Raw genomic sequence first — 27555 nt, 5'->3', positions numbered from 1 at the left:
GTCCGGGATCCAGCACATCTGATCATGTAAATGCCGTACAGTCTAGGGATGTATGTCTTCACAGATACCTCTCCGATAGGATCTTGTTGTTTGTAGGTTTATTTTCTAGAACCACCAAACCCCCCACTTCCTCTCTCCATCCCCCAATTTCCATCCATGTGTTTTGTGTTGATTGTGCAGCTAATGAGGCTTTTAGAACAGCTATAGAGCAATGAATACATGTATTAGTTATGTGGTGCAATAAGTGCTAATTCTGCATATTTAACTTGCTTGGTTAGGATGTAGTGTGTGTGTGTGTGTGTGTGTGTGTGTGTGTGTGGCGGACGAGGGGGGGAGCTGGGAGCACTTGTCAAGTTGCGTTAGAAGCTCCGGAGGAAGTCCCGCTAGATCCCTGTTACTAGGGAATTGCCGTCGTTGTGTTGTGCAGTGTGGCAGTGAATGCGTTAAGGAGGAGAGCGCTGCTGCAGACTGTTGCGTGAAATAGATGTAGTTGCAGTGCATCATGCAGTAAGTTACAGTCCACGTGCTCGTCCTGGTTTCAGGCAATTTGGGGGGGGTGGCAGAGGTGGAGGACATTTGATCTGAAAGCATTTTTTTTTTTTTTTTTACATGTCTGTTTAAGATGGCATGGTGCCAGTGGAAAATTTTTGGCTGCCGACACCCGGAGCCCATCTGATTCGTTTGGATATTGGTTACGGATCGGGATTGGTAACTGCAGTGCGTTATTTATATCTGCATGTTCCTGGAAGGAGCAGTGGCTTTGAAAAGAGGGGTATTTTTGGAGTGCCTGAACTGCTCCGGTTTCTCTCTTTGTTTGGGCATAATCATTCACTGCATCATATATAACCTAGCAACATGCATCGCCGCAGAGCAGCTCCCGGGATTGGCTGGAAGTAGCATTTGTGTGAGCCAATAGGGAGCCTGTTGCCATAGCAGAGGAAATGTTAGAGGTGAGTCTGCAGAGGCATGCACGGGAACATTTGTGCCCTTATGTTCAGTGCTCGGGGAATCTGTGCTACTTACAAAAGGCTGATTGATAACACTTAGATCAGCAGTTTGCATTCACAAGCATTATAGCCCTCTTGGAAAAATTTTAAATGTGAAAATATTATGGACTTAGCATGGCATATGTATAAAATTGTGAACCCCCCCACCCTTCATCACATCTAATTATAGAAGTCTTCTATCTAACTACATGAAGGCTGCCATGTTGTGTGTGTTTGTTTTTAAATCACGGCACCTTCACTTGCAGAATTCTCTGTACTGTCGGTAAATGGAAGGGGGTTGTAGCCTGCGCTCACTGAGACCCCCAGATTGCATCCTTCTATAGTGATATTAGATGTGGTAGTGGGCTGTGGCAGGGAGAGGGATGCTAATGCTTTCTGTTATTAACCACTGCAGTGCCAGAACACCTAGCACATGCATTGTCCCCTTTAGTGCGGAGTGGACTTGTGTCCTGCGGCTGTCAGGTACTCTGCAGACACCTTGGGATTCATCCTTTTTGCACATGTACATGTTTGTGATGACATAGAGGTACACGGGTCATGTGGATTTCAGTGGCAGAATGTCATAGCTGCAGTGTGGAGAGGTGTGCTTTATATTCATGGCTGCAGCTGCAAATATCTGTAAAATAGGAGCACAAGGGGCCGAATATAGGATGTTGTACTATGCGTGCATTACCTTAGTACCACATCATGCATATATACGTGCACATTGACGGGCTGTTGTCACTCCATTCTGCCCAGTATGGAAAGGAGCAATCAATGCAATGTGTATTATGTAACAAGGAAGGCAAACCTGCCTGTTGTCATGTGGGGAACTAACATGCATGAGAATAACAATGGCAGTTGCTAGATTTATTTTGTAGACTTACATTGAATTGAACTATTTTCTGGTATTGGTAACATTTGTGACTGCAGAATTTGTTTATTTTATTGCATATTTATGTGATGACCGTTGCATTAACATTAATCGTTAAATGTCTTGAATTTATTAGAAACGTTCGACCCAATTTTGTGCTGTCAGTTGCACAATTAATGGCGCCACTAAACCTAAGGGCACTGCAAGATGGCCGGTACTAATATCATTTGGTTAAGGGCAGTGGTGATCGGACAGAAGTTTGTGTGACTCTGCTGCACAGTGCCACTTTGGGGGCAGTACACTTATTTGCTGCACCCCCTTGCCCGTCGCATTATATGGGGAGATACTCAGGTGTTTTTCTGGTGTCCATTCCATTTTCGCACAAGAATCAGCCTGCTCAGTCCGATATAGAGCACCCAAAAAACAATTTAGCCGAATAGGGCCATTCATAGAGGGTGCCTGGCAGTAGATAACAAAGGCACAAGCACTGTCAAAATGCAGAACTCGTTCCGCGTGACTTTCACTTATACATTTGTGATTTATTTTATTGTTCTGCTTGTATGTGATATTGAGCAGTGTGCACACCAATGGCTTCCCAGCTCGGTCCGGAATGATCCATAACCGTACATGTTTTCTTGACCGTGTGTGGATCTTTTTAAAATGCGTCTGCTAGTAAATGATATGCTTTTGCACCAACTAGATCTGTGAACGGTTTGGGTTCCTTTGATGCTGTGGTGTACACCCGTGTTTGTGGAAAAGCAGCGCTTACGCCTCGCCTGCTCAGTGTGATCTGCAATGCTGGAAAATTGGCCTAGACCACACAGAGAAACGTCAATCTCCGTAACATTGAGTAGTGAATGGCAGCATCCCCGTCCAAAGCCAAACTGATATTCTGGCTGGTAAATAACCGCTTTTATTGTTTGGAGTAATTGGTAGTGTGGTGGCTTATGTGATACGTTAGCCCTGCGAACATGTCCAGGTTTGTTGTACCCTAAACTCATCTGTCTTGCATGGGAGGAACCCTGTCCAGAAGGAATTGCTGTGATAGGTGGACCGTAGGCTTACACCAGGTGCTGAGGAGTAGTTGGAAGCTTCTAATCACTGAGCATCAAATAGATTTATAGCGGGGGATTCCCGGATCATCCTACTACTACTGCTGAAGTTACTTCCTAGAAAGTACCTGGGTGGTAGCAACTGCACTGATTTCCTCACAAGTAGCACAGATAAACACACAGACAATAGGGCTGTCCACAAACAATTAGGTTGTTGAGCACACATATATTCGACATGTTTACATTGATTACTTTCCTCATGGTAGTGCTGATAAACAAGTTGAATGATTTGTTCAGTTGACCAAAAAAAATGAAATATATAATTTCTCAGTGGAACTAGTAATAGTGATACCAGGACGCTGGTTTCTACCAATTTTTTAGGGTTCCCTCCTCATAATTGGCGCTGCAGCCTGCAAAATGGCCGAACTGGACGCGGTTGATCGGCCTCCGTAAAACATTATGAAGTATGAGGTAACTGGAGCTTCTAAGTGTACAGAATCAACATTGGCTTAGATTTAGATTTCTTCTGTGTACTCTGGAAAGTGAACACTAGCCCTAAGGCTGACACGTTATATATTTTGAAGCCATACTGGAGTGTTTGGCTTGCTGGTATCCCTTCAGCGTCACGTAGTAGGTAGAAATACTTTGAAGTCTGGTTCCCAGACAGCCTTGTTTCCTTTCCAGCATTCTGCCTGGTAAATATATAAACATCTGTCAGCCATTAGAGTATTTGTATATGAGCAGCAAGCCATTGGCAGCCCAATTGAATTCAATCGTAAAGTTACAGATCCATAGATTCAATTGCTGCTCGATTTGGGCGCACATTGGAATTTCTAACAGTCCTGTTTGGCAACTCTGTATGATAAAGGAAGCCCAAAGCAATAGAACTGCAGCTTTTGCTGGCCATTCATTAAAGCAGCTCTTAAATCAAAACAACAAACAAACATTTGAATCCCCCCTCAAAGTTTAGCACAAGTTAAAAACAAAGATTTAAAAAAAAAAAAAAAAACACCCTCAGAAAAGGGGTCTGTGGTCCTTGCTCCCACCCATATAACAAATGTCTGGGGTCTTCTAAAAATAAAAAGGGTACTGATCCTTACTTTAGCCTGTGGGTTAGAAGTCAGCTGTCGGTACAACGGCTCAGACAGGCGGATCATCACATAAATGGGGGGTGAATTTAATTTGGAGTTTGGGGTTGTCATCGAATCATTGGTAAACTGGGGAAAAATAGTATTTCCCAATTGCTCCATGGCTTGTTTCAGTTATTTTTAAAATACATACATACATACATACATACATACATACATACATACATACATAACTTTTTGCTCAATACAAGTTGTTAGAAGACGCACTTTTTATTTCCTGCTAGATAACAGGTGTGCAAATAATGGCTATCAGATGCAAGATGAGACCAAATTGGCTTTTCAGAGATGGGAATGTGACAGATTAATAAAGGAGATTACCCCAAAGTCCACATGTATATTACGGGGGAGGGGCAGCATGTAGTATAGAGGCTGGAGCAGTGGGAACGTGCTGTCCTTCCCCAGACGTGGGTACATAGCATTGCAGCAGTATTCTATAGTTGGTCCACTAACGTGGGATGCATATACGCTGTACATAATGTATATACAGTACATCTGTAAAGGGTGGCTGTATATGGTTCTACCTAGGGTGCTTATATAGTTACCATTTCCAATGTATAGGCTGCTATGCAGTGTGTGGGTCTATATAGGCAAGCTGTGCTTGGCTGCTGTACTTAATGATTAGGCTTTTGTGTACATGGTGACTGTATATAGGGTGGCTACAGAATTGCTATATTTACACCACTTATGCCTCTTTCAGGCCGCACATATTACCCGGTATTTTGCCGTTTTTTTTTTTTTTTTTTTTACACTTTCAAAATGGTAATATGTGCTATCTGAAAGGTCCAGAGTGAATTTACCGCTTCCAAAAAACGGTATTTGGAAACGGTAAAAAAGCAGGGGTCCTACCCATTTCAGACCCGGTCTGAAACTGTATTTAGGACCCAGCCAGCAGTGAGCACAAGCTGGTCCTGCTCTGTGCATATCTAGTGAGCGGGATCCAGGGCAGTGAATATTTAATGAGCGGGTCCCCGCCCCCAGCATGGAATGAGCGGGACATTACTTTGACCCGTTTTAAATACCGTGACAAAGCAGGTTTTGCGGTGTGAAAGCAGCATAAATGGTCACTTCTGTCACTTTCCCATAATATCCTCACTGCGAGCGGGACTAAATCGACACCTTCACACGCATGTACAGCGTGATTGCTGCACATGTGTAGACTGTCTATAATCGCTCACTTGCCAGAACATCGGCCGTAGCGTACAAGTACCCCACCCCTCCCCTAGTCTAGTTTTGAAGGTGCCGGATATGAGTGTTCTTGCCCCATGTTCAGCAGCTCATTTAGGTTTAGATGTATCAAGCTTCAAAAAGCGATAAAATGGAGAATGATAAACAGGCAGCCAATCAGCTCCTACCTGCCATGTTACAGGCTGGGTTTGAACAATGACAGGTAGAAGCTGGTTGTTTATCACTTTTTGAAGCTTGATACATCTGGCCCTCCATCTGTGTATTGTGTTACTGACGTACTGTGCCTTCTCCTAGGGTGCCTAGTGTATTCTTGCTGATTCAGCACCCTGTTATCCGTTTAGTATTTGTTCTAGAACAGTACTCTTTGTTTATGCTATATAATGTAGCTGTATCACATTACAATATGATTGTCCTATTCTCTGATCGTGATACTATTTATTTTGAGTGATTGTCTCTCTCTCTTATAGAGGTTGATTCAATTCCGAGTGCTGTGATTAGCGCTGGGATGGAGCCCCCGGATCTGTGGTAACCAGAGCACTGCTCCGTCTGACTAGGGGGGAGCAGGCAGATCAAAGCTACCTCAGTGATGCTGATTTGTGCCCTATTGTGGAGCAAACAACATCACGGGAGGGACTTATTTTGGAAAATGAGTACCGTCATACTCTGTCAGCAGCGCACTGATTCAATAGCTCTGGAAGTTCCCTCCCTGTGCTATTCACAGTGCTGTGAAATGAAGTGTCCTAAGCCAGGTACACCCCAGGCTGATGACCCAATATATTGTTTTGGAACAGCATATTGTAGTGTTCACTCTAGGATGGAGACCGGGCAGGGCGCCGGGGGGCGGACCGGGCCACAGCTGTGGGCGTGCCCGGGCCGCCGGCGTCATCAAAGGGGCATGCCCGGGCCGCCGCCGGCGTCTTCAAAGGGGGTGGGACCGGCCCCTCCGAAGCCACTATGCTGCCGGGCATCGCCGTCTACGGCGACGCTGGGCTTCCCCGTGAGGCTGTTTTAGCAGGGCGCTGCGAGAGGGGCAGGGCGCATTTTGCCCTTTAAAAATCGGGCAAGGCGCAGCGCCCCGCTAAAACAGCCTAGCGGGAACACTAATATTGCGCCACGTGTTTGCCCGATATGTGGGTTCACATGGTCGCTAGCGATGTCGGTCCTGCTGCACGCCCAACCGAATGATAACACCTAGCGACCGCAGTATAATTGAGGAAGGAAGAATATGTTGCCCCGATCTTCATAACATCATCCCAGTGTGTAGCCAGGATCTGATATGGCTGGGGACACGTAGGGCCGGTTCCCATGAGGGGTTATTCAATTTTGTTTCTGACTGTTGGAATATTTTGGACAGTCTGTATTCAATCTTCCAACGCTATGAAACGTTCCGGCAGCGGATTCCACAACCGTTTTAGAAAAATGCAGAGTCAACTTTTTTAAAGAGTCAAATCTACGCGGCTGCAATGCGGCTGAAAATGGTGGTGATCATTCCTATTGTCGGAAATATGGCATGCGCTGGATACCCCCATAGTCTGTGTTCCCAGCTTCAGATGCTGCTGCTGTGAATTGTTACATTTATAAGTCAGTGGATTATGGTGGAACCTGCACTGACGTTCTTGTGACTGCTCCTATGTATGCAGCTACATTTCTTATTACCAGTGGATAGGGTTTAATGATATATGTGCTTGAGTCCCAATCATTAAATTAACATGTCTGATTAATTCAGTCACCTGTGCTCAAGCAGGAGTATTGTTAAAACCTGGCCAGTAATGGTGGCATTTGGGAAGCTGTCATAGTATTAATTTCAGTTTGTAATGTAAGACTGATGTATAAGAGTGAATGGGTGTGTGTATAATCCTATTCTGTTTAGGACCGCTGTATATATTAGTGCAGGGGTAGCCAACTCCAGTCCTCGAGAGCTACCAACAGTTCACATTCCCCGGCAGGCGCACAGGTGCACTCATTACTCACTGGTACATTTTAAAAGACCCACGGGTGGAGCTAAATACTTAACTTGTGATTCTGTGAGGAGACCTGGAAAATCTTAGCTGTTGGTAGCTCCCAAGGACTGGAGTTGGCTACTCCTGCAGTAGTGCATATATAGGACAGCTGCAAGGCTGTGCATATATGGCACATAGATGTGTATATAGGAGCTGTGGCTGTGTTTACACAGGAATGCTGTAAGGTGAGTATATATACAGCGCACAACGCTGTGTATATAGGAGCTGTGCGTATACATGACAGCTTTTAGCACAGGGGTGTGTATACAGGACAGCATATAGAACAGGGCTGCATATATAGGAGCCATGCTTCTACAGGACAGCATATATAGCACAGAGGCAGCATATATAGGAGCCATGTGTGTACTGGACAGCATATATAGCACAGGGCTGCATATATAGGAGCCATGCTTCTACAGGACAGCATATATAGCACAGGGCTGCATATATAGGAGCCATGTTTGTACTGGACAGCATATATAGCACAGGGATATGTATATGAGCCGCGTGTGTACTGGACAGCATATATAGGAGCCATGCATGTACTGGACAGTAAATATATATGTGCACAGGGCTGCATATACTGGACAGTATATAGATATCTATATATCTATATAGCACATGGCTGCGTATATAGGAGCCATGCGTATACTGGACAGCATATAGCACAGGGTTTTGTATATAGGAGCTGTGACTATACTGGACAGCATATACTGTATATAGCACAGGGCTGTGTGTATAGGAGCCGTGCATGTACTGGACAGTATATATAGCACATGGCTGCATATACAGGAGCCGTGCGTGTACTGGATTGCATATATATCGCACAGGGCTGCGTATATAGGAGCCATGCATATACTGGACAGCGTGTGTGTGTGTGTATATATATATATATATATATATATATATATATATTATGGTACTCTTTACCTAGAACGGCGCCAGCGATTGAAATCGCGGGCGTCGGGGGTAAAAATCGCGGTGATCGCGGGCAAATCGGGATGGCCGCGATGCCCGCGATTTTCCCATAGGGAACAATGTTAAAACGGCTGATTGACCGCGATTTTACTGTTAAATGCCTCAATGGACCCGATTTGGGGCCAAATAGGCCAAATTAACCCTTAAATGTCCCCCCAAATTTTTAACGCCACCCCACGATCCACGCCAACCCGAAGCGTGGCGAGCGCAGCGAGCCCGCGAGGGGCGGCGGTACGCGTCCTCCGACCTTTTCATGCCCTACTATCCACTAGGGCGTGGTGTGAGAATATAATAGTGTGGCGAGCGCAGCGAGGCGAGCGGACGCGGATACCTTCACAGTTATGCGCGTCCCCTCGCGGGCTTCACAGGTGTCCGTGGCGAGGCGGACACCTGTGAAGCCCGCGAGGGGACGCGTCTACCTGTGAAGGTATCCGCGTCCCCTCGCGGGGCACGCTTCGGGCTCGGTGGCTCGCTGCGCTCGCCACACTATTATATTCTCACACCACGCCCTAGTGGATAGTAGGGCATGAAAAGGTCGGAGGACGCGTACCGCCGCCCCTCGCGGGCTCGCTGCGCTCGCCACGCTTCGGGTTGGCGTGGATCGTGGGGTGGCGTTAAAAATTTGGGGGGACATTTAAGGGTTAATGGGCTCTGTGGCCCATTTAACATTGATTCCTATGGCCAAATCGGGAGGATTGAGCCATTTAACAGTAAAATCGGGTCCATCGCGCCTTTTAACATTGATTCCTATGGGAAATCGGGAGCATCGCGTCGCGGGCATCGCGGGTACATTTCTGGCCGGCCGCGACGCGACCGACACGATTTCCATGTTTAACATTGGTTTCAATGGGAAATCGCGGGCATCGCGTCGGTCGCGTCGCGGCCATACATAAATGTACCCGCGATGCCCGCGACGGGCGCCCTTCTAGGTAAAGAGTACCTATAATATATATATATATATAATCTATCTATCTATAGCACAGGGCTGCGTATACAGGACCGCATATATGGCACAAGGCTGCGTATATAGGGGCTATGTGTACACAGAACAGTATATATAGCACATGGCTGCATATATAGGAGCTGTGCGTACACAGGACAGCATATATAGCACAAGGCTGCATTTATATAGTGGCTGTGCTTACACCGGACAGCATATATAGCACAAGGCTGTGTATAATGGAGTTGTGCTTATACTGGACAGCATATATATCTATCTAGATCACGGGGCTGCGTATACAGGACCGCATATATAGCACATGGCTGCGTATATAGGAGCTGTGCGTGTAGAGGACAGCATATATAGCACAAGGCTGCGTATATAGGGGCTGTGCTTACACCGGACAGCATATATATAGCACAAGGCTGCATATAATGGAGTTGTGCTTATACTGGACAGTGTGTGTGTGTCTCTCTCTCTCAGGGCTGTATATACAGGACCGCATGTATAGCACATGGCTGCGTATATAGGAGCTGTGCATGTAGAGGACAGTGTATATATAGGGACTACTATACAGGACAGTATATAGTACATGGCTGTGTATATATGGGACAGCTGTAGGGGCAGTATGTATAGCACAGGGTTGAGTATACAGGAGCTGTGCACATACAGGACAGTATATAGTACATGGATGTGTATATATGGGACAGCTGTAGGGGCGGTATGTATAACACAGGGCTGTGTATATATAGGAGCTGTGAACATACAGGACAGTATATAGTACAGGGATGTGTATTTATGGAACAGCTATAGGGGCAGTATGTATAGCACAGGGCTGTGTATATAGGAGCTGTGCACATACAGGACAGTATATAGTACATGGCTGTGTATATATGGGACAGCTGTAGGGGCGGTATGTATAGCACAGGGCTGTGTATATAGGAGCTGTGCACATACAGGACAGTATATAGTACAGGGCTGTGTGTATATATAGGACAGCTGTAGGGGAAGTATGTATAGGAGCTGTGCACATACAGGACAGTATACAGTACAGGGTTGAAAAAAGACTTTGGTCCATCAAGTTCGGTATACGGTCATTTGGTCTACACCATTAAGTTGATATGGGAAAAGGTTGACATGGTTCTGGTCGAAAGGTTGTTAGTTCGACAATGTTTAGGTCGACAGTCAAAAGGTTGACATGGGGTTTTTCACTTTAGTAGTTTTGTATGTATACAGGACAGTAGTTTGTGTGTGTGTGTATACAGGACAGTATATATTATAGCACAGGGCTGTGCATATACAGGACATCATATATAGCACAAAGCTGTGTGTATACAGGACATCATATATAGCACAGAGCTGTGTATATAGGAGGTGGGGCTGTGTTTAGAGGAGCTGTGTGTGTATACAGGACATCATATATAGCACAAAGCTGTGTGTATACAGGACATCATATATAGCACAGAGCTGTGTATATAGTAGCTGGGGCTGTGCATACAGTGTATATACAGGATAGCTGTAAGTACAGTATAGAGCACATACAGTAGTTGTGTGTGTGTGTGTGTGTATATATATACAGGACAGTATATATAGCACTGGGTTGTGGATATAGGAGGTGGGGCTGTGCATACAGGATAGCTGTAAGGACAGTATAGAGAGCACATACAGTAGTTGTGTGTGTGTGTATACAGGACATCATATATAGCACAGAGCAGTGTATATAGGAGCTGTGTGTGTATACAGGACAGTATATATAGCACAGGGCTGTGTATATACAGGATAGCTGTAAGGACTGTGTATATATAGCACAGGGCTGTGTGTATACAGGACATCATATATAGCACAGGGCTGTGTATATAGGAGCTGGGGCTGTGCATACAGTATATATGGGATAGCTGTAAGGACAGTATAGAGCACATACAGTAGTTGTGTGTATACAGGACATCATATATAGCACAGAGCTGTGTATATAGGAGGTGGGGCTGTGTATAGAGGAGCTGTGTGTGTGTGTATACAGGACAGTATATATAGCACAGAGCTGTGTATATAGGAGGTGGGGCTGTGTATAGAGGAGCTGTGTGTATACAGGACACCATATATAGCACAGAGCTGTGTATATAGGAGCTGGGGCTGTGCATACAGTATATATGGGATAGCTGTAAGGACAGTATAGAGCACATACAGTAGTTTTGTGTATACAGGACATCATATATAGCACAGAGCTGTGTATATAGGAGGTGGGGCTGTGTATAGAGGAGCTGTGTGTGTATATAGGACACCATATACAGCACAGAGCTGTGTATATACAGGATAGCTGTAAGGACTGTGTATATATAGCACAGGGCTGTGTGTATACAGGACATCATATATAGCACAGGGCTGTGTATATAGGAGCTGGGGCTGTGCACACAGTATATATGGGATAGCTGTAAGGACAGTATAGAGAGCACATACAGTAGTTGTGTGTGTATACAGGACATTATATATAGCACAGAGCTGTGTATATAGGAGGTGGGGCTGTGTATAGAGGAGCTGTGTGTGTATACAGGACATATATAGCACAGGGCTGTGTGTATACAGGACAGCATATATAGCACAGAGCTGTGTATATAGTAGCTGGGGCTGTGCATACAGTATATATGGGATAGCTGTAAGGACAGTATAGAGCACATACAGTAGTTGTGTGTATACAGGACATTATATATAGCACAGAGCTTTGTATGAGGTGGGGCTGTGCATATAGGAGCTGTGTGTGTGTATACAGGACAGTATATATAGCACAGGGTTGTGTATATACAGTATAGCTGTAAGGACAGTATAGAGTGTACATACAGTAGTTGTGTGTATACAAGACAGTATATATAGCACAGGGCTGTGCATATATAGGATAGTATATATTTAGCAAAGGGCAGTGTACAGTATATAGGACATATGTGTATGTATATGCTGTGACTATGCATATACAAGATTGTGTGTATATAATACAGAGCAGCGTATAGGGGCTGGGGCAGTGGATACAGGAGCTGTGCACATCAGACTCTGTGCTCTCAGTCACTCTCCCCCATGGTTGCGCCTGTGTCACTTGCTGCTTTATCAGCTGCTTCACGGAGTCCCTGCGAAAGCAACCAATCAGCGTCCCTGACCCCGCTCGTCAGCCAATGGCGCGCCCCCCTCTCCCGTTCCCGCTGCGAGCGCCAGCCAATCGGCGTGTTGTTGCTAAGGCGTTGGCGCAGCTTGGGGCAGTGCTGGCTATCCCCCCCTCCTCCTCCCCGCCCGCAGTTGGACACGTCCGCCGAGCGCCTCAGAGACGGGCGGGTGACTCAGCAGAATGAAACATGTCTCTGTCAGTCAGCGCTGAGCCCGCCCCCTCCTCCCCCAGCCGCTGCTGACCGCCCCCGCATCATCCCGGCCCCGCAGCCTGCACGGTGTACCATGGCGAGCCGCGTCCTGCCGCCTCACACCCGCCGCCTGACAGACAGATAAGCCGCCCGCCCAGCAGTAGCGGCGGCATCCTCACTCACAGAGGCGGGGGGGCTCCTCCTTTCCCGCCCGTTCTGAGGCGGAAGCGGCGGTGGCGCGCATAGCGGCGGGAGCGCGCCCCTGGCTGACACAGCGCCTCTGTTACTATAAATGGTGAGGCGGCCGGGACTGAGCAGCAGCAGCGGCCGCGGTGCACGGACATAGCCGAGGCGGGGGTGTGGGGCCGCTGGGCGGGACCCCGAAGAAGGCGCAGGTTATTATTGCACCCCCTCCCCCCCCCCCGCCTGTGACCGCAGTGGTACATCCCAGGGTGTGGAGCCGTAGACTTGGGAGAGCCCAGAGTTCAGAGCCAGGGAGCGTCTGCCCGGGACACCCACCGCCAGGAGCAGCAGCTGACCGTCCTGTCCTGCCGGGATCTCCGCTCTAGCTGGGACGTGACCTTCCATGACCCGCGTTCACCTTCACCCGGCTCCCAGGGCTCCGGAGCGGCCCCCGGCGCCGCGCCTTGTGTCATCGCTCCCGGCAGGCAGCATGCTGCCCCAGAGATAAGGCTCTGTCCTCCTGCTCCACCCTGTACTCTTCCCACTCTACCTGTAGCAGCGATGGATCTATAGGCGGCTCCCCCCCGTTTCTCCATGGTGATCACATCCAGCACTGACGAGGCTGCCCCTCAGAGGATGCTCACAGCCTTACAGACGGAATGGGGCAGTAAGGATCCCGGCGTGGGCTACAGCAAGAAGCCTTCCAGAAGTTGGTATTCCTCCGTGCCCTTCTGTGTGTGCCATGGCCTGTGCTTTACTTGTTACCAGGCCCCTCTGTGTGTGCCAGGATCCGTGCCCTACCTGATACCAGGCCCCTCTGTGTGTGCCCTTCATCTTACCAGGCCCCTCTGTGCCATGGGCCAGGCCTCTCTGTGCCCTGCCTGATACCAGGCCACCTGTGCCCTACCTGTTACCAGGCCCCTCTGTGCTATACATGTTAACATGCCCGTGCTCTGTCATACCTGTTACCAGGCATCTCTGAATGTGCCATGGTCCCTGCTCCGTGACCTAGCCTTGTGTCATGTTACAGGTCCCTATGTATTTTCTATGGTCCCGACTGTCATACTGGTTTACCGGCCCCTCTGGATGTGCAATGGACCCCCGCTATGCATCATACTAGTTAAGAGTCCCATCTGTGTAGGCCATAGTCCATACTCTGTCATACCTACTACCGGTGCCTCTGTATGTGCCAAGGTTGCAGTTTCCATCTGTTTGTGATATGGCTCTAGATTCAGGTCATATATGTACCAGGCCTGCCTGTGCATGCCAAGGACCCTTCTTTAAGTCATGCATGCCACCCAATTTAATATCATACCAGTTAACGGGCTATGGTGTATACTGCATTTCCTACTAATTACTAGGACCCTATATGTGCCGTGGTCCCTGCTCCGTTACATGTGTACATATGGTGGCATCTCTGGCTTTTGGGGTACTAAAGTCTGACCTAGGATGCCCAGTGCAGAGGTGGTGTAACAAGAATGAGTAGGAAGCACTTTGCAGCAATGATGAATTGTGTGGGAATTAAGATAGCAGTTTACTTGGGTGGTGGCATGATTTCATTCCAATTAGAAGTGGTGTTGAAGCCTCTAAGGAGGACCCTTTAGACATTGGTTGTTGGGCCTAGCTGTTGGCGACTTGTGCATAGATGGTACAAATGACCGACTGGGTTGTGCTGTAATACTTTTGTGTCCTCACTGTAGCATGTTTCACCACATAACCGGTAGAATGGATTATTGTATACGCCCGATTTATAGTATATTCCCTATCTAACATGTGTTAGGTCTCTGTCACACTCGTTACACCAATCAACGGCCATCGTGGTAACATCCAGCCCTCTGTTTCTGTACAAATTGTGGTGTACCTGCCACTCTGATTCTGCCTATCATTGCTCTTGTGTTCTCGAAAGTGATAGACTGAATTTGATTGGTTGCTATGCACAACACCCCTACTACTATTTAATAACCCGTAGTACATCGACATCCAGATGCGCTGGAGTTTCATACGATGCACAGGACAAAGTGTATAAAAATAAATAAATAGCATCCAATGGTTTGTCATTAAAGATTGCAGTAGATGATATTGAATTGTTTTGTTTGCTTCATATTTGCCATATTGGATAAAATGCGCCGCTCGCCCTGGGGCTGTGTTCGTAATGACTGAACTGGTTATCTTTACAGTTGCTGCGCGGTTGTCATCTACTTCTGCTCTCATTCCACGCGTCCAACAACTTTTTGATTGTTTGGTCACATGACCAGTAGCTATTAGTTTGCACAAGTCAGGCCGGATGTTATATTGGAATCTTGTGCTCCAAATACGCCTTGCTCCTATTAGTTTGCTGAAACTTGTAATGTTTTTAAAGAACAGCCTCTGATAGCAGTTTTGAAATGTGGCACTTTCTGCCTTGTTCTCACCAGACCCTTGAAACATACTGTAAATGACATTCTGAAGTTTGACTCGTTTCTGGAAGTAACAGCAGACTGCCGATTGGTTGCGTGTTAGCATCCAATGAGGAGCAGCTTGGTTTCTAGCTGTGCATTTGGGCTAGTGGTTTTCCTTGTTGGGTCTCTCCCCCCTCGTACAATGTGCAGGAAGGAAACGCCGCACATTGAAACGTCGGATTGTTTTGCGCACAAACTGGGAGATGCTTTGTCAGCTGTGACTTTGTTTATATCCGCGTTGACTAATATTGTGTTGCCCAGATGCTGAGTTGTTTACGTTTTCCTCTCCAGTATTGTGTAATAGTGCTTCTGCAGAGGACCAATGGTGTTTCCCAATATGATTCTGCCTCCCAAGCACCTGTAAATCTTGTCATGCTTTGTGGTAGATCAAAGGGTGTTGCCATTTTTTGTAAATAAATTGCCTGTGCATAATATCACTCTGCATGGAGTTCAATCAAGTTACTTAATCTGAGCGATGGGGAGGTTTTGTATTTAGAGGGTTAATGATCCAGTCTAGAGGTCATTAATGCTGGCCATCTTGCTAGATTTGACCAAATAGTGTTTTAATGGGTCATTATTCGTTTGTAACTGCAGAGATAAAGCTTTATGCAGAAAGCTCACAATCTTCTACACACACACACACCACAACCCTTTTTCCCCCAACCTACCACAACTTTAGGAGTTGATTGGATGACTATTGCAGCATTAGTAGTAGCAACAACCAAGTAGTTGATGTGTGGGTCAAATCTTCATGGGTGAAGACGAACTTCAGCCCGATTCTTAGATCGCGTAGGCTGCAGGGTTCTCTTCAGACGGCAATTGTTTTTAGTGCCTCCCGCAATGCTGTTAGCGCCACTGTAGGAAGCAAAACCGCATCACTGCCATAGTTTTGTTGGATTTCTGCTCACAAGGAGGAATGCCAGCAGAAATCTATTGTTCGGCATTAGCAGTATGCTGATTTAGAATATTTCCGGGAGTTCTGTCCCAGCGCTGTCCACATAGTTGCGCATAGAATTGGCCCATATCTTTGCTGCAGATCTTGCGTTGTTTTGCAGCTTTCTTTTTGTTTAGTACAGTTGGTAAGTTAAACTGAAACTTGTTTCAGAGAGTTAAAACAGTAAGGGTCCGTATTTCACTATCCTCCTATCGATGGTTTTATTTTTAGCTATTCATAGCATCAAGCCTGGTTAAGACCTTACATGAACCCAGTGTATCACCAGGCAATTAAGGACCACTTGGCTCGGAATCTGTAATCAGTCACCTAGTAGAATGGCGTAACTTTAAGAGACTGACTAAACTTCTTTCTTTTTACACAGTCGCACTACTCTGAGCCTAAGAAACACACGAGCCCTTCCTATTAATTGGTCAAACTGCAAATCTTGGGAACAGCAGCGTCCTGCTTCTTGTATATTGTCATTTATATTTTTAGACTTTGTGCATTGTTTTGTGATGTTTTTCAGCCTTTTCCTCTGAGTCATGGCTACAGGGTGACTAAAAGCACAGAACGCCTACTGTTAAATGGCCATAATACAGTGTAAGACTGTCCATGAGGGTGGAATTACTGTACCACCAACAATGCAAGTTATGGTCACCCATCAGAGCAATTCAATTGTTGCTCTGTTCGTGCACCCAAGCAGACAGGTTTTAGTCGCAAGTAGCTACAGGACACATTTCTGCTCACTGTATCTGGAGGCTGAAAATAAAAATGTTCGCACCAGTGTTGATCAGGCGCAACCTAGGTATTAAATACTCCTTACCTGTGTTTATTTTTTTCTCTTTAAATGTAAAAGTAGTTTCCTAATCTTTGATACTAGAAGGTTTATTTCCGTTGCTTATACTACATCGGTCCATATTAAATTGTTAATCGCGCCCAACCTCCTAAAGTGATGGGAGATTGCAGACAATATTCAATTGAGGGTTTTATTTGTGCATCCTGCGCTCCTTATGGTTGGGTTTATCCACTGGTGGGTTCAGACGATTGCCTGCCCACCGGAAGAAACGATTAATGCTGGCGGGTGCAGCGACGGGCGGCTGGGTATTGCTCTTTGCTGTAGTGCTAGAAGCACAGGTCTGGTCTGTATTTCAGCCCTGATATACAGATCAGAGTGTGTAAGAAGCACTACAGCAGAGCGTGACTCCTCAGGTAGGGAAGAGGAACTGCATGGGTTTTGACCGATGCAGGGTACGAGATTGAACACTATGGGCGTTATTCAATTGTTGCTGTCTGTCCCCGCCAGCGTTATTCATAGAGCCATGGTGTTAGAATGAGACTTGTATGAATATATAGCACTTGTGACCCACACGTTGGACATGATGCATTTACTGCATTTATTTTGTATGCATTTACTGACCATATTGGGGGTGACTTCAATATGGTGCACAGTGACCAGCTCCGAGAGGGAGCTCCCGCGGCTATTCTATTCTGCGCATCACGGTCTCAGACTAGGAGTTCAAGCAGTAATTCCGACTTAAACACCTGCGAGTGTCTGCGTTCTCTAACTAAGCAGCGCACTGATTAGATCCTCCCGACGCTATTCACTGCGAACCCAATGTCTGTATTCACCTCTACATAACAATATGGAGAACTGTTTCTGGAGCAAGAGGTGGATGTGTTGTGTACTGATGGCCCAATCTCATGTTGGATAACCAAAATGAGCTGTTATTGTATAGTGCATTGTCCTAATTTATTGTAGAGGTTCAAACTAGATCAGCACTAGTATGTGTGAAATCACTGAGGATCCAGTATTATGCTTGGGGGCACCTATATCTCTGCGTGCAGTGTCAAGCTCTTCAGTTGTTTGAGCCCCCCCCTGTACTGGTCTCACAAGCCACATTCATGCGCCCAAAGTGCACAGGACTGGTTCAGTGAAGCTACTTCTCCTTTATTAAATACCAGGCTTGCTGCAAAAAATGTGTCCCAAGTACCAAAGTTCTCTGCTGGCACCTCAGGAACTTTGGAGTGAGAACTCAAAGCAATTGAAAACCCTAGGTCCCTGATAGCTAAGACAGGAGCTGTCTGCACCCAATACAAAGGGATTGCCCTCTATAAATGTTGCCAATGGTTCTACCACTTGGTGTTTATGCCAGCAACTCTGTACGGTTATATTTGAACACGGGTGAGATGTAAGGTGATTGGTATACGGATTTAATTGCTTGAAATCGGAGAAAAACTTGGTGAAAATAGTAACCTTTTTTCATTTGAGAGTTTTATGGGCCTGTAATTGTAAGGTGTAGCTTGATGCATCTTCTTTCTTTACTATGCTTTTATTACCTTGTGTGTTTTATATGCTTGTATGGATTTTTCATATCTATACCGATGTGTGTGTGGCTCATCAAAACAGGTTGTTGTGAAAGAAAATTGAATGTGCAGCGATCCTGCAGCTGCTATACAGAAGCAGATGCTGGCCGCTCATGGTATATTCCTTCTCTGTAGCTGTCTAGTATTTGAACTCGTCTCAGGACATGGGGGGATGACCTATTGGGTAACTTGTCACAGAATCGAAAACAGGGGTGTACAGTCTAATGTGAGTGTCCTGGGATGCACTTTGTTGGCAAATGTCTGAAAGTAGGAAACCATATTTGTCTCCTAATGTTTTCCTTATGATCATGCAGCAATGTGAGTGGCTGTGGCTTGATCGTTTTTGATATTTTTCTGTGTATATCTTTTATCCTGTCACAGCCGTTTTTGCCGACAGTAGGTATTGGAAAGAAACTTGTATGTTACTACATGTCTTTCTGACTTGTGCGTCCCATGCTGAACTTGAGCTTGTATTTTTAGTTCACGTGCTATAAATACACTGTGAAGCAGCGCTTAAATCCCCATGTGCTCCGTCCTTAGTTGCCTTCTTTGGCATAAAAGTAGAAATGTATTTTACTCTCTGCAACATTGTAGCATTAAACAAATTGCTTTCAACATTTCCAAGCAGTCGGGAGTATGTGTACACATGGTGAGATTTCTGTTTGATTAATACTGTGTACACACTGAGATTTGACATTTAGATCTTGGCTATATAGTCAAAATCGCATTGTGAGCACATATACATCTAAAGCGGTGTACACACGGGGGCAATATATTTCTCAGTGTCTCCTTTTCATCAGCGACCAGAGAAGGTCACTGATGAAATTGAACCTCTGCAGAGGGAATCAGCTGGTCGCAGGAGCTTGCTAAAAATGGGAGTGCGCACCCGGCGATTTATCGCTGGTGCACACTCCAATCGCTGGCAGTATGGTCGCTCAGTGACCATATTGCCAGCGATTTATAGCCAGTGTGTACGCACCTTTATGGTGATCGAACAGATTTTTTAACCTTTCGATGCCTGCTCCTGTTTAGCAAGATTTGAATAGCGAAATAGACAGGGCAGTGATAACTGTATAGTGGAAATCTAATGCAGATAGCATGAATTGTATGTACTTTAATAGTACAGAGTTAGCAAAGATTGCGCAGCAATCGAATAGCAAAGGAATCTCAGTACGTACACACCATAAGATTCGATTCCTATGCACTCTTTGCTAACTCATGTGCTATTTACATACATTTCATACGATCTACATTCAATCTACACTATATAGTCATTGCTGCACTATCGGCTTCTCGACTTCAGCTGAACGGCATCGAATCGGGATAGAGCGCTTGAAAACGTGTTCAATCTCCATTCAATGTCTATGCGATCATGATTCCACTTTTGCTATATAGTCAAAATCTCTGCATTCGCCCTGGTGCTATGCCAGCACTACCGCAGTGCCTGGGTGTGTATCGCACAAGATTTGTGTCTCTTCTGCACGGATCACTAGCTCCCATTCACTATTACAGGACTTTTGTCGGCTGCTCCCACCCTATGAAATGCCCTCCCATGCACAACAGGACTATCTCCTTGTCTATTCTGCAGTTTTCCCTGAAAACTCACCTCTTCAGGCAAGCCGATCATATATAAGTTCCACACAAATAACCCTTAGGCACTTATGTATCATATCTCTTCCCTTCTGGACCTACAAGCTATGCTATTACTGGTGCCTGTCCTTGTGTTACCCTCCTAATTCCCTATAGATTGTAAGCTTGCAGCAGGGACCTCTTATGCTGGCCACACATGGAGACCAACTTTCCTCCAACCATCCAGCTAGTTGGTTGGATGGCATTAAAAAACATGGTACTGGATAGGAGGAAACTGTCACTCAGACAATGTACTGTAGTTGGACCTATTTGATTTAAACAATTTCACTAAATGTTTTTGTCCATTCTCCTGAGTTTGTGAGCAAATTGCTTATTGGCATTTGCCCCCATACAGTACCAGATTTTCTGTCCAACCAACCAACTAGTTGGAGGAAAGTCTGATGTGTGGCCAGCATTACCTCCAAGTCGGTCTATTACCCAGTTTGTTCTTTCAGTGGTGTCAACATTAGTAAAGTACAACAGAATCTGCTGCACTATATAAGAAACTGTAAATAAAATTAATAATAATATATGGTCCTTATGTGCGCAGCAAGGCATTGTGGTGATGCCCTGCAGCACATTGCACACTTGAGTTCACAAGCCTGGTGTGTTTTTCTCTTGTTCCCTTTCACCACTAACTATGCCACCTGTGCTCCTTGTACTTTGTTTTCATATCTGTATGCATGGGGTCGATTTTTCAATATGGCGTGCAATGAATTCAAATCAGCGCTCTGCTAAGTTGGAGAATGCTGGTACTTGCACTACTCGATGGTTTAGTCGGGAGTACCGTCGTTTTCCAACTTAAGTGCCCCCCGTGGCAATGCTGTTTGCACTGCGCTTGGCCTTAAAACAAGCATCGGCACCCTAGTTTTGGCGGATTTATGCGCTCACCCAATGATGGGTGTGCGTAGAAATCCACTAGTCTGTGTTGGCGTTAGTATGGCACTTTAAATTGTATTGTACTGTACCCATGGCACGTTACACTGTTACTATGTATATTTATTGCTGTGGAAACATTGGGGTTGATTCAATTAAACGGAAGTCCCGTAGCTATTCGCTTTGCCGCATCCTCAGTTGGGTTGCCAGTTCCTACAACCTAAGTCAGATGTTAAGTTACGAGGAGCGGCATCTCTGATACGGTTTGCAAAACCCTTAGGCTGAAACTGCATTACGGCGCTAGTTTAGATTGAATTTCTGCTCAGACCGCATGAAGGGCGGGAGCAGAAATCTTGTAGTCGGGCTAAATAGAGCAGCCCATTGATTAGCTTGAGGGCCTCCTTCCTGGCGCTGGCTTACACTGCTTTTAAATTAATCTACCTCAAAGTGGTCTTAAAGATAACCAAATAATTGCTTCCTCTGAGGACCACATTTTGGATCACCAATTTAGATATGTGCTTCATGTAGTAGATTATATGGGACCAATTCAGTTGGGAGCAATGCAGTGGGCACCTCACCTGGGCACTACCTGAATGATTTCGGTTATACAATCGAACAGCCGATATATTGTGGGCGAATCGGTGGGTACAAACGATACATCTGAACGACGTCATTGAGACATATTGTGGTACATCTGGCTGTGTGCATGAGCAATACAACAACCGCCCATACACTTGTTACAGGGGCCGCCGATACAGCGGAGGGCAAATTATGTTAAATGAACATCTGAATCTGCCGCTCGTGACTTCTGGTCTGTTGACATGTCCTAGCTTGCTCCTAGCCTAACATTAGAACAGTAGATCTCTTTGCTGCGAACAGTAATGTGTAGTTTAGAACCAGAGTGGGAATTTGTTGTAGTTGCCAGTGTTCCAAATATTCAAACACCACTTTAATATCAGGCGCTTATTTACTTTTTATATAATTTTTATGTTCCTAAAAATCATAACTCTAATCTCTAGCATCTTCCACAGTTTGCCCCTAATTGATTTGACCTCTTAAGGGATATAACTTAAATTGAATTAACGATCAAAGCAAATGTATTTAGGTAGGCATGGACGTGTGGTGTTTTTTTTTTGTTTTTTTTGATTTGCAGGCCAAATACTAAAAATCATGTTTACTTTTGGCCCCGGACCTTTTTCCTTCTTTTTTTTTTTTTTTGTCAACTAAAAAGGGTTTCGCAGTGCAAAAAGACTACCTGACTGTAATACTTCCTGGAATTCCTATATAGGAAAGTCCTATCTGGTCCCCCACGGGAGACTTAAGAGCGATGTTAACTTAGTTGAATAGTAAACCTGTCAACTTGACCGTTTTTTTCCCCCTATGACTAAAATATAACGAAAATAGGAATTTCTTAACGAAAATTTTGACTAGAAATTAGTCCATGTTGTGCAGTGCTGAAACTTCTGACTTTTCCCAGATCCTAGTTTGCTGTGGCCAATGCAGACATGTGAATATGGCATTGTAAATCCATTTTAGTTTATCACACAAGTCCAGCAAAAAGGATAGAAAAGCCGTCAAGTAACTGGTGAATTTGGTTGCAGCCAAGCATTGTGGCAATACTGGTGCCGTAAGTGTTGTATCCAAAAGTCTGCAATGGCATAGTAATTGCTACCTGCTGTAGCTTTCAGAAGTCTAGCTAGAAAGTTGCCCACATGTTGACTAACCCCCAACACAGTCCTGAATTCACACAAACGGTCCAGGTTTTAAGTATATCCATGGATCAGCACATATGGCTAAATCAAATTGGCTGAGATACGAATTACATCACCTGTGCCCAAGCATGCAGTTACTTAAAACCTGGAACATTGGGGTCATTTGAGGACTGCATTTGGGCAAAATTGAATTATTAGGTGTGTGGAAGTAAGGCCCATACACACTAGAAGATTCTTTCCAATCTGGCTGGTTGGAATGAAAATCTGAAAGTTTCTGGGAACAAATTACAATAAAGTGTTTGCTCCCAAACACTGGAAAATGGACAAAAGCAGTCATCTGCATACATTGATTTAACCAAATTGTCTTTAGGACCAATTTTTGTCTGTTTTCCATGTCTAGGAGCAAATGGTCAATTGTCATCTGCTCTCAAAAATTTTCATTCCAACCAGCCAGATTGGAAAAATAATATTTTAGGGTGTATGGGCCTTTACGGATGTCCGTTACCTATTGCTAACCAATACATAAGGTTTGGCCACATAAAGGGCCAGATGTATCCAGCTTCAAATGTGATAACGTGAAGTGATAAGCGGACAATTAGCTCCTAACGGTCATATTACAGGCTGGGTTTGAAAAATGACAGGTAGGAGCTGGTGGTTTATCACTCCACTTTATCACTTTTTGTAGCTTGATAATGACGGTATTCAGTTGTAGCTCCTTTTGGAGCGTGAATGGCTGCCGGCACCTCCGTTTCGGCTCGCACACTCTGGACGCACCAAGCTGAAATGTGAGAATAGTTACCCCCTTGAGCACAATACTCACCATCAATTGAAAATCGCTCCATCGGGCTTGCTTTGGGCATATTTATGCTTGCTGCCTCAATATGGGTCTGGCAGAACAAGGTACTCGCACCCATTGGCATAAAAATTTAATAGCTCACTTTGTCAAAAAAATAGAACCCCCCCCCCCCCAGAGTTCAATTGTTTTATCAGGCGCCTCAGCTAATCTGTTCCGATTGAGCATCTGCTAGTCGTTACAATTGAGCATCTTCTAGTCGTGGGAGACACAATTCTTCTCTCATCTGGAATTGGCGATAATGTGAGATCAGTTCTTTGGGCACCCTAACTTGGACTTCACTGGTTAAGCTGCTTTGGAGCTTGTACCAATAGTAATGGTCACCTGATTGGAGCAACAATTGAGTTGCCCTCAAAATGTTAAATTTGAGCTTAAGAACCAGAAAAACATGCTTTGTCGCAACCAAAAGCAATACTGAATATGGCCATTCAACAGTAGTTCTGGAAGCTTTAAATTGCTCTTTTTTAGTGTTGTGTATTGGAAACGAATTGTCCAGGTACAATCACATTGTACTATTCATGCAACAAAGTGCTTTTATCCAACAAAAAAAAAAAAATCAATTTTCTCTAGCATCCATATGGGATACTGGGGTTCAATATGATGGGGATAGAGGTCCTCCGCAGGAGAGACAGGGCACAGAAGATTCTTCAGTATGGGGGCACTGTCTCCTCCCCTCTACTTTTCCCTTCCACTAGTCAGTTTAGAAAAATGTGCCTCAGGAGAGGCTGTACTTCACTGGAGTTCTAGAGAATTTTTCTTCAGTTTTATTTTCTTTTGTTATTTTGGGAATGCTGTTTCTGGACAATACCGCATTCCTACTTTGTGGGAGCCAGGGGAAGGATCAGTCCCCGGCCTCTTCAGGCGCAGAGCTGACCCTGCTGCAGGACCACCGTCCTGTGTGGGGTTTGTCACCGCGAGCAAACCCCCCATCGGCCGCACACCCCTGGCAGATGTAGTGGTGAGTGTTACCGGGGGAACCCCAGCTTATTGTGTGGCATAATGGCGACGGCATCAGCGGCGGACCTCAAACAGGGACCGCGCAAACCCCATGCACAGACTGGCTTGTAGGCAGCCGCTGGACCACCAGGGCTTATTACACTGTTTTTACACAGTGACAGCAACTTGGGAAGTATAAATAACGTTGAAAGCGGTGGGGCTTCACTCAGAGTGCGACCAGGCTCTACTGGGCGTGCTTTTAACAGCTTACTGCTTCTCCATGTGTGCTGTGGAACGCCATTGCTCTGTACAAGGCAGCTCCTCAGCGGTGTGGTGAATCCGGGGCTTCCCTGCAGCAGAGACAGCAAGTTAAAACGCCTTTCACTGTTGTTGCACTGTACATTTATATGTATATATTATTATAGCAGTGTCTGTATTGTTAACCAGCTCCTCAATCTGGGAGCTCAGGTTATAGGGTGTACTGGTCCTCATATACCTCTGAGTCCTACCCCACTTGCTAGTTAATAGCATTGTGACACATACATATAGTCTCACATAGAGCCTACATTACTACCTTTCACACTATGATCACCTGTGTGTGTCTGTGGGGAGGTTACAGACTCCACAATGGTTAAGAAATTGACCTGCATGGTGTGCAGCACCAAATTCATCCCATCATCTGTCACAGGTTACCTGTGAACCGTGCATGTGACTGCATCCCAGCGCCCCTCAGGTCAGCGGTGTACCCCCACAAATTTGTGGAACGTCACAAGGGGATGTTTAAGAGCCTGCTTGGGTCAGTAGTATTAAATCACTGATGGACACAGTATCCTCACAGCTAGCTGCTAATACCCAGCAAACCCAGAGAGTGCAGAGGGATTTGTCCATTTTGTCTGCGCGGGTGGATGTTCTCACTCCCCTCCCTGGGCAATCTCAGAAGAGACCGATTTGCTGCACTTGCTCCTGATACTGATGAGGAGGAAGAACTAGAGCCTCTTCAGGATCCTCTGTCACAAGGGTCAGAGTCTTTAATTAGGGCCAATAGAGAGGTTTTAGACCTTCCTCTAGAGCAGGCATTCCCAACCACGGTCCTCAAGGCACACCAACAGTGCAGGTTTTAGTGATATCCAGGCTTCAGCAGAGATGGTTTAATCAGAATACCTCAGATACTAATTACAGTAAGTCGCCTGTGCTCAAGCCTGGATATCACTAAAACCTGCACTGTTGGTGTGCCTTCAGGACCGTGGTTGGGAATGCCTGCTCCAGAGGAACCTGCTGAAGGGATTCCTTCTTTATGGCTCAGAAAAGACAGACTGTATTTTCCGGGACAGGTGGAATTAGAGGACACTTTAAAAACTGCGTGGAAGAATCCGGAAAAGAGGTTTCAGTTATTCAAGTGGTTTGTTACCACTTTCCCCTTCGATCACACAGGTAGGAAAATATGGGATGAACCTCCTGTTGTGGACTCCAGTCTCCCGCCTCTCAAAGAAGGTGCTGCTCCCTGTTCCTGGAGTTTCCACTCTTCAGGACGGAGCCGATAGGAGACTTGAGGCCACGCTCCAGTCCATGTACATTGCTAGTGGGGCATCTTAACGGCCTGTCCTAGCCAGCTGTTGGATGGCTAATGCCATTTATACTTGGGCCTCTCAAATTCAGGAGGGCTTGCTGGAAGACATATCTGTGGCACAATTAGGACATGGCCAAGGTGCTTTGTGAGGCACAAAAGGAATAAGGCGTCATAAATGCGCGTAAATCCGCCATGGCGGTGTAGGCCCGGAGGGCCCTTTGGCTGCGTCAGTTGTTCGCAGACGTGGACTCCAAAGGCAGAGAGTCTTCCCTTCACAGGTGATAGGCTTTTTGGGAGGCCACGGATGGTAAATCCACTTTCCTCCCGTCGGCATCCACAAACGTGAAGCGTCCATTTACGGGTCGTACCCAGCAGTCCAGATTCTGCTCTAAAGGTGGCCATACACACGCAGATTTATCTGCAGATCTGTCTGGTTGGAATAAAAACATGGTTATCTATGAGAGCAAATGACAGTTGACCATTTGCTTGGAAAACTGACAAACTCACTCATCCATAACCAGGTTTTTGTTCCAACCAGCCAGATCTGAAGATAAATCTTACTAGTGTATGGGCACCTTTAGTCCAGAGGTGCCTCCAATGCCAATAGGGGCACGCAAGGAAAATTCAGAAAGGCGGGTCCTTCGGTATAGCCGGATCGCAGTGCCACTACATCTACCCCCAAGCATTCGGCATGACTGGGTCTGCCCGCCCCAAGAAATTATCGACGTGGGCGGTCTACTGGTGCAATTCAGCCACGTCTGGGATGCCTCGTGCCTAGATTCCTGGGTCTCGGGTCTTATTTCATGGGGCTACAAGCTGGAGTTTGCCAAACCACCTCCCCGAAAATATTTCCGGACGGCTCTTCTGGCCTCTCAGGAGGACCGGATGCTACTTCAAGGAGCAATACAAAGGCTACTCCTGACAAAGGTAATTCTGCCAGTGCCGCGATAGGAACAAGGGCGAGGATATTTATTCTAACCTTTTCCTGGTACAAAAACCAGATGGCCTCTCGACTCAACCACAAGGTCGACTGGTACTGTTCGCGGACCAGGGATCCTTGTGCAGAAGCGATGGATGCCTTGATTTGGTCCTGGAATTACCGGTTTCCACCTCTCCCGTTACTTGCCCGGGTCCTAAAGACTATTAGAAATCAAAAGGCAGAGGCCATACTGGTGCCACCAGATTGGCCTCAAAGAGCCTGGTACGGGAATCTTTAGGCCATGCGGGTGGTAGACCACTGGCGCCTACCTCTCAGATGACCTGCTCCTCCAAGGGCTGTTCGTCTACCACAGTGGTCAGGGAACTCGTTCCTCATTACCCCACGCAGTGCATGTTTTGCAGGTCTCCTCACAGAATCACAAGTGAAATAATAAACTCCACCTGCAGACCTTATAAAATGTGACTGAGTAATTAGTACACCTGTGCACCGGTTACCAGCAAAACATGCACTGTGTGGGGTAATCAGGACCGAGTTCCCCGACCACTGGTCTACGAGGAAGTACAGCGGCTACGTTTAATGGCCTGGAGGTTGAGCAGCAGATTTTAGGCCAGCCACAAGAGCC

General features: G+C 45.9%; 1 protein-coding gene across 2 annotated transcripts in view; it reads left to right on the top strand.

Annotated features, from left to right (window-relative positions):
* Positions 1-27555, top strand: part of LOC146042162 (dual specificity tyrosine-phosphorylation-regulated kinase 1B-like) — a 58723-nt gene that overhangs the window by 6098 nt on the left and 25070 nt on the right. The window contains exon 1 of one of the 2 annotated variants that reach the window (XM_083162083.1): positions 12475-13393. The exons of the other annotated variant lie outside the window; for it this stretch is intronic. Within the exon in view, the coding sequence (XP_083018209.1) occupies positions 13279-13393 (115 nt within the window). The 5' untranslated portion in view covers positions 12475-13278. Of the gene's footprint in view, positions 1-12474; positions 13394-27555 lie in introns of those variants that run through there. 2 annotated transcript variants of the gene reach the window in all.

Source organism: Crinia signifera, chromosome 19, assembly GCF_055691185.1.
Source record: "Crinia signifera chromosome 19, ASM5569118v1, whole genome shotgun sequence".
Taxonomy (NCBI): domain Eukaryota; kingdom Metazoa; phylum Chordata; class Amphibia; order Anura; family Myobatrachidae; genus Crinia; species Crinia signifera.
Note: the sequence above shows the minus strand (reverse complement) of the source record. Positions and strands in the feature narration are given on the sequence as shown.